Source organism: Carcharodon carcharias, chromosome 17 (assembly GCF_017639515.1).
Source record: "Carcharodon carcharias isolate sCarCar2 chromosome 17, sCarCar2.pri, whole genome shotgun sequence".
In the NCBI taxonomy this organism is placed as follows: domain Eukaryota; kingdom Metazoa; phylum Chordata; class Chondrichthyes; order Lamniformes; family Lamnidae; genus Carcharodon; species Carcharodon carcharias.
In genome coordinates, this window is record NC_054483.1 from 53,770,481 (window position 1) to 53,783,737 (window position 13,257).

Genomic DNA, 13,257 nt, shown 5'->3' on the forward strand with positions numbered 1-13,257 from the left:
CTCACAGACGGCCAGGAGCAGCTATTGAGCAACCCCCCGAATCTCCTACCGAACAAACCCAGAGATACGACGCTCGCCATCCCGTTACTCGAGGGTCACTTCAGCTCCCGCGGATTGTTCACCACGCCCGCTGAGGGATTCTGGGACGGAGGAGGAGGATGATGGTCGCACCGTTTGCACCAGAATATTTACTGGGTGCAAGGCAGCTGGGAAGAGCTCCCTCTGACTGAGAGGCAAATTCAAAAAAGTGTGCAGTAATCTTCACTAAAACTACACCAACAAACGTGAGAGCTTCCATCTACATTAGCAGCATCTGTCTGCCACTTGCTGTTCACGATGGTTTTACCATGATTTCTTTGAAAATTGCGAGAGCATTTTTTTTGCAGCAAAACTTGCAATGCCACAGTTTGCTCCCCAGAATTTTGTTTATTATTCCCTTTGGCTGTGTATGATTATTTCATCCAATTTTATTTCATTACCTTTTAATCATTTGTAAGTTAAGTAAGAAAACATCGCCACAGGCGTGTTTGGTTGAATTTGACGGACTCCCAACATTAACTTTGTTTCTGCCCCCACAGCTGCTGCAAGACCTGCTGAGTTTTTAAAGCATTTTCTGTTTTTATTTCAGATTTCCAACACCCATGGTGCTTTACTTTTATTGCTAGAGGCGTGTTTGGTTGAATTTTTCAGGAAAGGATACGTGTGGAATTTAAATACTAAAAGTAAAAACAAGACATATTTAAACACATTTTTAAGTGAGGCTTGACTGGCATTGGTCGCAAAATGTGAAAAAATATGTTGTTCTGTGACACCGAGAGAGTAATGCAAATGGGACAGGATGGTTTATATGTTGCTTTTAAATTTAAAATTGTTTTCCATTAGCTCCTAGTAAAGCAAAACTTAAATTATAAAAAGTTCATCCTTGTTTTCAAATCCATCCATCCCTCCCTACCTCTGTAATCTCCTCCAACCTTACAACCCCCTGAGATATATGTGCTCTGCCAATTCCGGCCTCTTCACCACCTCTGATTTTAATTGCCCCACCATTAGCAGCCACGCCTTCAGGTGCAAAGGCTTCAAGCTCTAGAATTCCCTCCCCAAATCTCTCTGCCTCTCGTTACTTGGCACTATCACAATGCTAAATGGGATAGATTTCGAACAGATGTCGTAACTCAAGACTGGTTAACCATGAGGCACTGTGGGCCTGGTGAAGTCACAACACAGGACTACTTGCATGCCAGACAGCACAAACAGCAAGTGATACAGAGCTAAGCGATTCCACAACTAACAGACCAGATCTAAGCTCTGCAGTTCTGTCACATCCATTTGTGAATGGTGATGGACAATTAAACAACTCACTGGAGGAGGAGGCTCCTCAAATATCCCCATCCTCAATGATGGAGAACCCAGCACATTAGTGCAAAGGATAAGGCATTCCCAACAATCTTCAGCCAGAAGTGCTGAGTGGATGACCAATGTAGGCCCCTCCCCCAGAGGTCCCCAGCATCTCAGATGCCAGTCTTCAACAAATTTGATTCACTCCACGTGATGTCAAAAAACATCTGAAGCCACTGGATACTGCAAAGGCTATGGGCCCTGACAACATTCCGGCAATAGTACTGAAGACTTGTGCACCAGAACTTGTCGTGCCCCTAGCTAAGCTGTTCCAGCATAGCTACAACACAGACATCTACCCGGCTATGTGGAAAATTGCCCTGTACTCAAAAAGCAGAACAAATCCAACCTGGCCAATTACGACCCCATCAGTAAAGTGATGGAAGGGGTCATCAACAGTGCTATCAAGCATCACTTGCTTAGCAATTACCTGCTCACTGCCGTTCAGTTTGGGTTCCGCCTGGGTCACTCAGCTTCTAACCTCGCTACAGCCTTGGTTCGAACATGAACGAAAGAGCTGAACTCCCAAGGTGAGGTGAGAGTGACTGCCCTTGACATCAAGGCAGCGTTTGACCTAGTGTGGCATCAAGGAGCCCTAGAAAAACTGGAGTCAATGGGAATCAGGGACAAAGCTCTTCACTGGTGGCAATCATACATAGCACAAAGGTAGATGGTTGTGGTTGTTGGAGGTCAATCATCTCAGTCCAAATCATCACTGCAGGAGTTGCTCAGGGTGGTATCCCAGGCCCAACCAACTTCAGCTGCTTCATCAGTGACCTTCCTTCAATCATAAGGTCAGAAGTGAGGGTGTTCGCTGATGATTGCACAATGTTCAGCACAATTCATGATTCCTCAGATACTGAAGCAGTCCATACCAAAAAGCAGCAAAACCTGGACAATATCCAGGCTTGGGCTGACAAGCGGCAAGTAATTTTAATGCCACAAAGTGCCAGACAATAATCAACTCCAACAAGAGAGAATCTAACCATCACCCCTTGACATTCAATGGTTTTACCATTGCTGAATCCCTCACTATCAACATCCTGGGGGTTACCATTGACCAGAAACTGAAGTGAACCAGCCATATAAATACTGTGGCTACAAGAGCAGGTCAGAGGCTAGGAATGTGACGAGAAACTCACCTCTTGACTCCCCAAACCTTGTCCGCCGTCTACAAGGCACAAGCCACTTGCCTGAACGAGTGCAGTTCCAACAACACCGAAGAAGCTGGACACCATCCAGGACAAAGCAGCCCACTTGATTGGCACCCCATCCACAAACATTCATTCCCTCCACCACCAATGAACAGTGGCAGCAGTGTGTACCATCCACAAGGTGCACAATGGAAACTCATCAAGGCTCCTTAGGCGACACCTTCCAAACCCACAACCACCACCATCTAGAAGGACGAGGGCAGCAGATAGATGGGAAAAGCACCACCTGGAAGTTCTCCTCCAAGCCACTCACCTTCCTGACTTGCAACTATATCGCTGTTGCTTCACTGTCGCTGGGTCAAAATCCTGGAAGTCCTTCCCTAACAACACTGTGGGTGTACCTACACCACGTGGACTGCAGCGGCTCAAGAAGTCAGCGCATCACCACCTTCTCAAGGGCAATTAGGAATGAGCAATAAATGCTGGGCCAGCCAGTGATGCTCACATCCCCTAATGAATAAAAAAAAAAATTGCTCCTTAAATCCTATATCTCGTTGACCAAATATTTGGCTTTAATGTCTCCTTACGTGTTTCGGTGTCAAATTTTGTTTGATAAAATTTGCAGAGCACCTTGGAACATTTTGTAAGTTAAATGATATAAATTATATAAATGCAAGTGGCTGCAGGGTTTTGGTAGACAATAGATGTAAAACAAACTTTTCTTGTAAAAAATGTCAAAGGCAGAACTTTGTTAACATCATCTGTCCCTTTAAAGCCACAAAGTTGAATTGAACGAGAGCAGAAACTTGACTAACCTTGCAATGAAGTACTGAAAATAGGCACTCTCTCAGGTTAACTAGAGGCTCATTGCTGTTGCTAGGGGAAGTTTGTCTTTAGAAAAAAAGAGGGGGGTAGCAGATCTGCCTCTCCTGCCAATATTGAGCACAAGGGATGAGGGTGTCTCATGAATTGGCAGCTGCTTGTAAATCCTACCTCCTCTTGGGAGAAGCCTGTTATGAAAGTCGGAAAAAAACTGTCAGGGAAATGCTAGCTTTCTTGTCATTATGTGGAGTAATGCAAGGCTTTTATTTATATGAATATTTATAGCAACAAGAATTACTCACTGTCCAGAAGGTGGTAGGATTAGCACATTTTTTATCAAATCCACAATCAAATAGAAGGCTGGCTCAGGCAATGAGAGAGAGTTAACTCATGTTTAGGTTTTATTTCTAGGGGTTCTGAACCCATGGTATGAGCTACTTCTTTATCTTGTCCCTCAAATGTCAGATCAGGTTGCATTTGTCATTTTTCTCTTTCCCTTTAGATAAAACTTTTGTTGTATGTGGACCACTCATCATCCATACCCCATCCCCTGTATTTGCATCTTCTTTTGTTTTCCCATGTTGCTGCATTATTTCACTGATGATCTTGTAAATATCGTTTTGACTCTCACCAGAGTCAGGAGGTTGAGTTCAAGACCTACTCCAGAAACTTGAGCCCATAATCTAGGTTAACACCACTGTGCAGTACTGAGGGAGTGGGGTTTTTCAAAAGCGATGTTAAACCAAGGTTCCCTATGTCCTGTCAAGCAGACGCCAACGGTCCTATAGCACAATTTGAACAGCTGGGGAGTTCACTTTGTGTATTGGTCAATATTTATCACACAACCAGCTTCACTAAAACAGATTACCTAGTCATCATTATATTGTTGTTTGTGGGGCTATGTTGTATATGAATTGGCTGTTGTTTTTTCTACATGACAACAGTGTCTATACTTCAAATGTACTTAACTGGCTGTGAAGAACATCCTGAGGTCCTGAAAGGCTGTATAAATGCAGGTTCTTTATGTCACCAATTTTTTAATCTCAGTTTGTAGGCCCTTTCATATATTAATTCCATCTTTGGGATTGTTGTATCTGTTAGATGTCACCCTTTCAACCTTATATTTGTCGCTGTTTTTCTATTCTTACTAAAATGTCCCTCCATCTCTTAGCCTTCAGTTCTGAAGAAGATTACAAATCTGAAGCATCTTAACCCATCTTGTCCCTTGACAGATGCTGATTGATCTGCCGTGTATATCCAACATTTGCAGTTTTTCCTTTTTTTTCCTCAGTAACATTAGTCAGTGAGACAGCCACAGTATCAGTAAACATTACAACCTTATCTTTGATTCTTAGGACCTTTCTCTCATACAGTTAAAAAGAGTATTACCATAGAATTCTTCAAAGGCAGTTTAAAAACAAAAAGAGTCGCTAACATTTGCATCCTCTGGCAGCCTGTGAGCTGTCTGTCCTTGGAACGTGCCCCAACAATATTTTACATTTTAAAAACAAATAGTGACCAAAAAAAACATTTTATTGTTAGAAATTATATTTGATAGCAACGAGTTGTTTACGACATAATATAAAATTGTGAACTGCCTGATAAAGATTCCTCAGGCCTATCAGGATTGGAGGCTGTGGACACATGATAGTTTGAGTTTATGGTAGGGAATTTTGGATCAGTGACTGACTTTTGGTGAATGATACTGGATAGAAAACCTTTGAAGTACTGACAGGGTTAAGAAAAACAAAGACCTAAGGACTATCTTCCAAGAAGGGAGAGTCTCCCAAGCAGTTGCAAGTGAAGTGAAAAATGTTCAATCAGGTTATGAATCTACCCACTGATTTAGGATCCCATCAATTGGAAATGGAAGTGGAAGAGTCAGCATGAGCTGGTTCAGCCTGAACGGGCGGGAAGGTTGTCTGGACAGGAATAGTCCTTGACAGCAGTTGAACAGAATGACTTTTGTGTTCCCATTGTTCAATTGTAAAAATATCTGACTCACTGACAATGTAATGTCAGATAAGAAGTCCAACAACTAAGTGTTGGCCATGTAGTCAAGGATGTTTATGAAGAAGTAGAGTTGGGTGTCATCATGTGGAGAGGTACAGAACCATGAGATTTATTTGCAGTTCTTGTAATTGTTGCATAAACAGAGGCCTGGCTTAATTAATTTTAGCATTTATAGTGACTATGATTTTGTTATAGATACAGCTAAATGGCAACAATTTACTGTTTTTTTTTTAATTCACTCATGGGATTTGGGCATCGCTGGCTAGGCCAACGTTTATTGCCCATCCCTAATTGTCCTTGAGAAGGTGGTGGTGAGCTGCCTTCTTGAATTACTGCAATCCATGTGGGGTAGTTACATACTTTTTCAAGGAATAGGAAATCGGAAATGAATGAACACTTAGAGATGAACAAGCCAATTGAAGCATAGTCAGTGTGGATTTGTAAATGACAGGTTATAAATAATTGAATTTTTTTGTTTAGAAAAAGGAGTGTGGCAGATGTGTATTTAGAAAATTCAGTAATATTTGATACTTAAAGCACGTACTATCAAAGAGAATGTAGTCGCATTGACCGAGAAATGACTAGGACCAGAAATGAAAGCGTAGGGGATAAATGGATCTATTGCAGGTAGGTAGAACGTGCATTTTGGGCACAAGTGCAATGTCCTCTTTCATTTAGTAAGTTTCATTTTGCTGATGATGCTGAACTGGGGAGCATGGAAAATTGCCAGAGATTGACTGGTTTGTGAACAGGTGGCAGATGCAGAGAAATGTGGGATACCACATTTTGGAAAAAGAACATATATCCATAATGATTGTTAACAATACTAAGCCGAGGAATAGAGAGATCCAGGATGCAAATACACAGATCTTAATGGTATTACAAGCAGTAAAGACTATTAAAAAGGTAAAAAGCACTGGGTCTTGTATATAGCATTAAATGTAAAAGCAAGGAAACAATATTAAATTGGTGCAAGACATTGCTTAGGCCTCAGTTGGATTATTGCCTGCAGTTCAGACCCTCAAGTTTTAGGAAGGATATTAGAACAATGGGAAAAAATAATTAGAATTATACTGACAATGAGCTGTTATAGTTATGGAAAATGCCTTGAAAAATTTATGGGGGTGAAGGTTAAGGATGAATCAAACAGTTTTTCAAAATTAAGTTTCAAGAGGGTGAACAAAGTTATAAAAAGGGTGGAAACCACAGCATAAAGTATAATGGCTGTTATTTCTACCCAACTGCATGGCACTCTTACTGATTTCATGATGCTATGGGAAAACCTACATCTCTCATTTCAGTCCAGCAAGGTTGATGAAAACAGAAGCAAAATAGATGCAGATGCTGGCAATCTGAAATCAAAACAAAGTGCTGGGAACACTCAGTAGGTCAGGCAGCAACTGTGAAGAGAAAGAGTTAATGTTTCAGGTCAATGAATCTTCATCAGGTTACTGAGAATCTTAATTTTGAAAAACTGTTTGATTCATCCTTAACCCCCATAAATTTTCAAGGCATTTTCCATAACTATAATGTCTCATTGTCAACCAAAGCAGTGCAATGCAAGTTGCATATTACCACAATAAAATATACAATACTCCAATCAAACCACACTTTGAGTAGTGTCCATTGGTGAGACAGTGGCGAATGCAAATGGAATATCTTCCCAGAAACCTAAAGCTCTGCAAGGTTTTTGTCCCACCCCATATTTAATAAGACTTCTGAATATCAGTCTAACTACATTATTGAACCGCAACCTGCTCCGTACAACAGAGGTACTCAGTAACCTGATGAAAATTCATTGACCTGAAACACTAATTCTTTCACTTCACAGTTGCTGCCTGACCTACTGAGTGTTCCCATCCCTTTCTGTTTTGATTTCAGATTGCCAGCATCTGCATCTATTTTGCTTGTTTTCGTCAACCTTGCTGGACTGAAACAAGAGATGTAGGTTTTCCCATACCATCATGAAATCAGTAAGAGTGCCATGCAGTTGGGTAGAAATAACAGCCATTTTACCTTATTCTGTGGTTTCCACCCTTTTTATAACTTTGTTCACCCTCTTGAAACTTAATTTTGAAAAACTGTTTGATTCATCCTTAACCTTCACCCCCATAAATTTTTCAAGGCATTTTCCATAACTATAACGTCTCATTGTCAGTATAATTCTAATTATTCTTTCCCATTGTTCTAATATCCTTCCTAAAACTTGAGGGTCTGAACTGCAGGCAATAATCCAACCGAGGCCTAAGCAATGTCTTGCACCAATTTAATATTGTTTCCTTGCTTTTACATTTAATGCTATATACAAAACCCAGTGCTTTTTTACCTTTTTAATAGTCTTTACTGTTTGTAATACCATTAAGATCTGTGTATTTGCATCCTGGATCTCTCTATTCCTCGGCTTAGTATTGTTAATAATCATTAAGGATATGTTCTTTTTCCAAAATGTGGTATCCCACATTTCTCTGCCTCTGCCACCTGTTCACAAACCAGTCAATCTCTGGCAATTTTCCATGCTCCCCAATTCAGTATCATCAGTAAATTTCAAAATTGTTCCTCTCATATTTCCAAATCACTTACTAAATGAAAGAGGACATTGCACTTGTGCCCAAAATGCACATTTTACCTACCTGCAATTGATCCATTTATCCCCTATGCTTTCATTTCTGGCCCTAGTCACTTCTCGGTCAATGCGACTAAATTCTCTTTGATAATACATGCTTTGCTTTGCTTTGTAGATTGCTGCTGCAGTGACTTGGCACATTAAGCACCAACTCCACCACAATGTAAGATCTCTTTTGATTTCATCTTAAGCTGCTTCAACATCATTACAGCATAAATGTTACTTTGAACATCTCTTGTAACTGATCAAGTCATGTAAGTATTTGGTATAAACTGTACTGTAGGCCTTTGGTCTCTGTCCCACCCACCCCCCACCCCTCCATCGCCATTGCATGTCTGAAATTTGCATCTGGCATTAATAAAGGATTTCACATTAGGTGAGTGTGCTCCAAAAAACAGATAAATACTTGAAAAGACAAAAATCAAGTTTGAGCCGAAATGTTGCTGGTCATTGAAGCATCTTAAAAGACAATTAAGCTTACTAGCCCCTAAGATTTACAATTGTGGTGCTGCACCATCATTGACAAGTTAATAAGCATCAACTGTCATTTAAATAACACAAGCAGTTTTGAGAAAGATTTATAACTTTTCATTATTAATGTGTGTTTCTACACACCTTATTTAAGAGGACATTTTTCTTAAATTTCTTGCAGTTTGTCATTTTGCAGCCAAAGCTGGCATCTTGCCTCACCTTATATTCTCTGTTGCCCCAAGTTGATGATGAATCTTGAACAGTTGTAATCCTGTGGTGCTACCACCATCCCACTGGTATGCAGTATGAAATTCCAGTATATTAACATGATGAATGGTAACATATGTCCAAGTCAGCAGAGGAGCTTGGATGTAAAGGCGTTCCCACACATTTAAGCTTAATAACAAACCACTATCACGTATTTATTGGTAGAGCATCTAGAATTCACTGATACTTATACTTTGGTTAAGTCCTTTCAATTAGTCCACATCCAGCTGTCAAAGCCCAGGCAAGTAACTCTTAAAGAGTCAAAACAATTAAACTAAATTAACAAAATTGGGATAAATCAGACACAGCCCCTAATTCAGGTCAGCTGTAAAACCGAGAACAAAGTTGGCAAGTAAGTTGTAACTCTTTCGAGTACAAACCCGTTTCCATCTGTTTCAGATTAAGTTATATTGTTTCATAGTTTGCCATTGTGAGATTTGAACTCTTGATACTCTTTTTTGAGTAAACCTGTTTCCATCTGTTTCAGATGAAGTTACATTGTTTCATAGTTTGCCATTGTGAGATTTGAACTCTTGATCTTGGGGTTACAAACCCAGTACCATAACCACTTGGCTATTTAGGCCAAGTGCAAGTAAGTTGTATTTGCACTTTTTTTAAATTCATTGGTATCTTCACTTGACTCCACCTGCCATAGTTTTACCCACTCACTTTATGTATCATTACCATTGCAACATAATACTCCCATCTACAATATATGACCTAAATTAGTGTCATCCACAATATTAGACACACAGGCTCTCTATTAACACCACCATACACCACTTGGGCTGAATAACCTGCTTTTTGCTGAAGACTGTATGTAATTCATTTAGGTCATACACAGGCTTAATGAAAAGCAATGAGGTCATCATTAGTCACATTCTGCCAATCTGAGTATGTAACAAGTGATCATTAATCTTTAAGATAAAAGCAAAATAATGTGGATGCTGGAAATCTAGAACAAAAACAAAAATACCTGGAAAGACGCAACATGTCTGACAGCATCTGCGGAGAGGGATACAGCTGACGTTTCGAGTCCGTATGAACTTTCATCAGTACTAAGATATTTAAAAATGAGATGAAATATAAGCTGGTAGAGGGGGGTGGGACAGATAGAGCTCAATAGGGGCCAGTGAAAGGTGGAGGCCAAGAAGAGACTGCCAAAGATGTCATAGACAAAAGAGTGTTGATAGTGGTGATATTTTTTAAAGGATGTGGTAATGGGGACATTAAGGGTAGCAAGCAGGACAAGCTAGTGGCAGATGGCCCTGGTGGGGGTGGGGTGAGGGGAAGGGATCAAATGGGCTAAAAGGTGGAGATGAAACAATTAATTGAAATAAATTTAAAAATAGGGAAAAGAAAAATACATTTGTAAAAAAATTATAAATTATTGGAAAAAGGGGGATCGGAAAGTGGGTGGGGATGGAGGAGAGAGTTCATGATCTGAAATTGTTGAACTCAATATTAAGTCAGGAAGGCTGTATAGTGCCTGGTCGGAAGATGAGGTGCTGTTCCTTCAGTTTGTCTTGAGCTTAACTGGAATATTGCAGCAGGCCAAGGACGGACATGTGGGCATGAGAGCAGGGTGGTGTGTTGAAATGGCAAGTGACATGGAAGTCTGGGTCATGCTTGCGGACAGACCGAAGGTGTTCCGCAAAGCGGTCACCCAGTCTGTGTTTGGTATCTCCAATATAGAGGAGATTGCATTGGGAGCAGTGAATGCAGTAGACTAAATTGAGGGAAGTGCAAATGAAGCGCTGCTTCACTTGAAAGGAGTGTTTAGGCCCTTGGATGGTGAGGAGGGAGAAAGTAAAGGGGCAGTTGTTGCACCTTCTGCGATTGCATGGGAAGATGCTGTGGGAGGGGGTTGAGGTGTATGGGGCGATGGAGGAGTGGACCAGGGTTTCCTGGAGGAAACGATCCCTGCAGAAAGCCACCAGGGCGTTGAAAGGAAGATGTGTTTGGTGATGGCATCATGCTGGAGTTGGCGGAAATGGTGGAGGATGATCCTTTGAACGCGGATGCTGGTGGGGTGATAAGTGAGGACAAAGGAGACCCTATCATGCTTCTGGGAAGGAGAGGAAGGTGTGAGGGCAGATGAGCGGGAGATGGGCCGGACACGGTTGCGGGCCCTGTCAACCACCGAGGGTGGAAAACCTCGATTAAGGAAGAAGGAAGACATGTCAGAGGAACTGTTTTGGAAAGTGGCATCATCAGAACAGATGCGATGGAGGCGAAGGAACTGAGAGAAAGGGATGGAGTCCTTACAGCCTTACAGGAAGTGGGGTGTGAGGAGCTGTAGTCGAGGTAGCTGTGGGAGTTGGTAGGCTTGTAATGAATATTGGTGGACAGTCTATCACCAGAAATTGAGGCTGAGAGGTCAAGGAAGGGAAGGGAAGTGTCAGAGATGGACCATGTGAAAATGATGGAGGGGTAGAAATTGGAAGCAAAATTAATACATTTTTCCAGATCCAGAGGAGGGCACGAAGCGGCACCGAATTAGTCATCGATGTACCGGAGGAAGAGTTGTGGGAGGGGGCCTGAGTAGGACTGGAACAAGGAATGTTCCACATACCCCATAAAGAGACAGGCATAACTGGAGCCCATGCGGGTACCCATAGCCACACCTTTTACTTGGATGAAGTGAGAGGAGTTTAAGGAGAAATTGTTCAGTGAGAGAACAAGTTCAGCCAGACAGAGGAGAGTAGTGGTGGATGGGGATTGTTCAGGCCTCTGTTCGAGGAAGAAGCGGAGAGTCCTCAGACCATCCCAGTGGGGGATGGAGGTGTAGAGGGATTGGACGTCCATGGTGAAGAGGAGGCAGTTGGGGCCAGGGAACTGGAAATTGTTGATATGATGTAGGGCGTGAGAGGAATCGCTGATGTAGGTGGGAAGAGACTGGATAAGGGGAGAGAGAATGGAGTCAATATAGCAAGAAATGAGTTCTGTGGGGCAGGAACAGGCTGACATGATCGAACTGCCGGGACTGTCCTATTTGTGGATTTTGGGTAGGAGATAGAAGCGGGCCATCCGAGGTTGGGAGACTATGAAGTTGGAAGCTGTGGAGGGAAGATCGCCAGAGGAGATGAGGTCAGTGACAGTCCTGGAAACAATGGTTTGATGTTCAGTGGTGGGGTCATGGTCCAGGGGGAGGTAGAAGGAAGTGTCTGTGAGTTGACGCTCAGCCTCTGCAAGGTAGGCGTCAGTGTGCCAGACAACAGCACCACTCTTGTCAGCGGGTTTGATGACAAAGTCAGGGTTGGACCTGAGAGAACGGAGTGTGGCAAGTTCAGAAAGAGAAAGTTTAGAGTGGGTGAGAGGAGCAGAGAAATTGAGACGACTGATGTCACACCGACAGTTCTCAATGAAAAGATCGAGAGCAGGTAAAAATCCAGAGGGAGGGGTCCAGGTGGAGGGAGAATATTGGAGGCGTAAAGGGATCCGTTGAACAGGGAGAGGACTCCTTCCCAAAGAAGTGAGCACGGAGATAAAGCTGGCGGAAGAAGAGTTCAGCATTGTGCTGAGCCCGAAATTCATTGAGGTGAGGGCATAAGGGTACGAAACTGAGTCCTTTGCTGAGCACTGAATGTTCAGCCTCAGAGAGGGGAAGGTCAGAGGGTATGGTGAATACATGGCCGGGACTGGGCTGCTATTTCCACCAACTCCAGCATGATGCCACTACCAAACACATCTTCCCTTCACCCTCCCCCAGCGGCTTTCAGCAGGGATCATCCCTCCGGGACACCCTGGTCCACTCCTCCATCACCCCCTACACCTCAACCCCCTCCCACAGCACCTTCCCATGCAACCACAGAAGGTGCAACACCTGCACCTTTACTTCCCCTCTGCTCATTGTCCAAGGGCCCAAACACTCCTTTCAAGCAAAGCAGCATTTCATTTGCACTTCTCTTAGTCTACTGCATTCGCTGCTCCCAGTGCGGTCTCCTCTACATTGGAGAGACCAAACGTAGACTGGGTGACCGCTTTGCAGAACACCTTTGGTCTGTCCGCAAGCATGACCCAGACCTCCCTGTCGCTTGCCATTTCAACATACCACCCTGCTCTCATACCCACATGTCCGTCCTTGGCCTGCTGCAATGTTCCGGTGAAGCTCAACGCAAACTGAAGGAACAGCACCTCATTTTCCGACTAGGCACTTCACAGTCTTCTGGACTTAATATTGAGTTCAACAATTTCAGCTCATGAACTCTCTCCTCCAACCCCACCCCCTTTTCCCAATAATTTATAATTTTTTTACAAATATATTTTTCTTTTCCCTCCTATCTTTAAATTTATTTCACTTGTTTCAGCTCCACCTTTTAGCCCATTTTGATCCCTTCCCCTCACTCCACCCCCACCAGGGCTAGCTTGTCCTGCTTGCTACCCTTAATGTCCCCATTAGTACATCCTTTAGATATCACCACCATCAACACCCCTTTGTCCTTTTGTCTGACATCTTTGCAGTCTCTTCTTGGCCTCCACCTATCACTGGCTCCCTATCAAGCTCTACCT

The 13,257-nt window shown here is 42.7% G+C and overlaps 1 protein-coding gene and 1 long non-coding RNA gene across 2 annotated transcripts in view; one reads left to right on the forward strand and one right to left on the reverse strand.

Annotated features, from left to right (window-relative positions):
• tfam (transcription factor A, mitochondrial) overlaps positions 1–154 on the reverse strand; it is a 34,149-nt gene extending 33,995 nt beyond the window's left edge. The window contains exon 1 of the mRNA XM_041210012.1: positions 1–154. Within this exon, the coding sequence (XP_041065946.1) occupies positions 1–80 (80 nt within the window). The 5' untranslated portion in view covers positions 81–154.
• LOC121289982 overlaps positions 134–13,257 on the forward strand; it is a 20,887-nt gene continuing 7,763 nt past the window's right edge. Inside the window, exon 1 of the long non-coding RNA XR_005945688.1 lies at positions 134–284. This is a non-coding gene — a long non-coding RNA (uncharacterized LOC121289982). The remainder of the gene's footprint in view (positions 285–13,257) is intronic.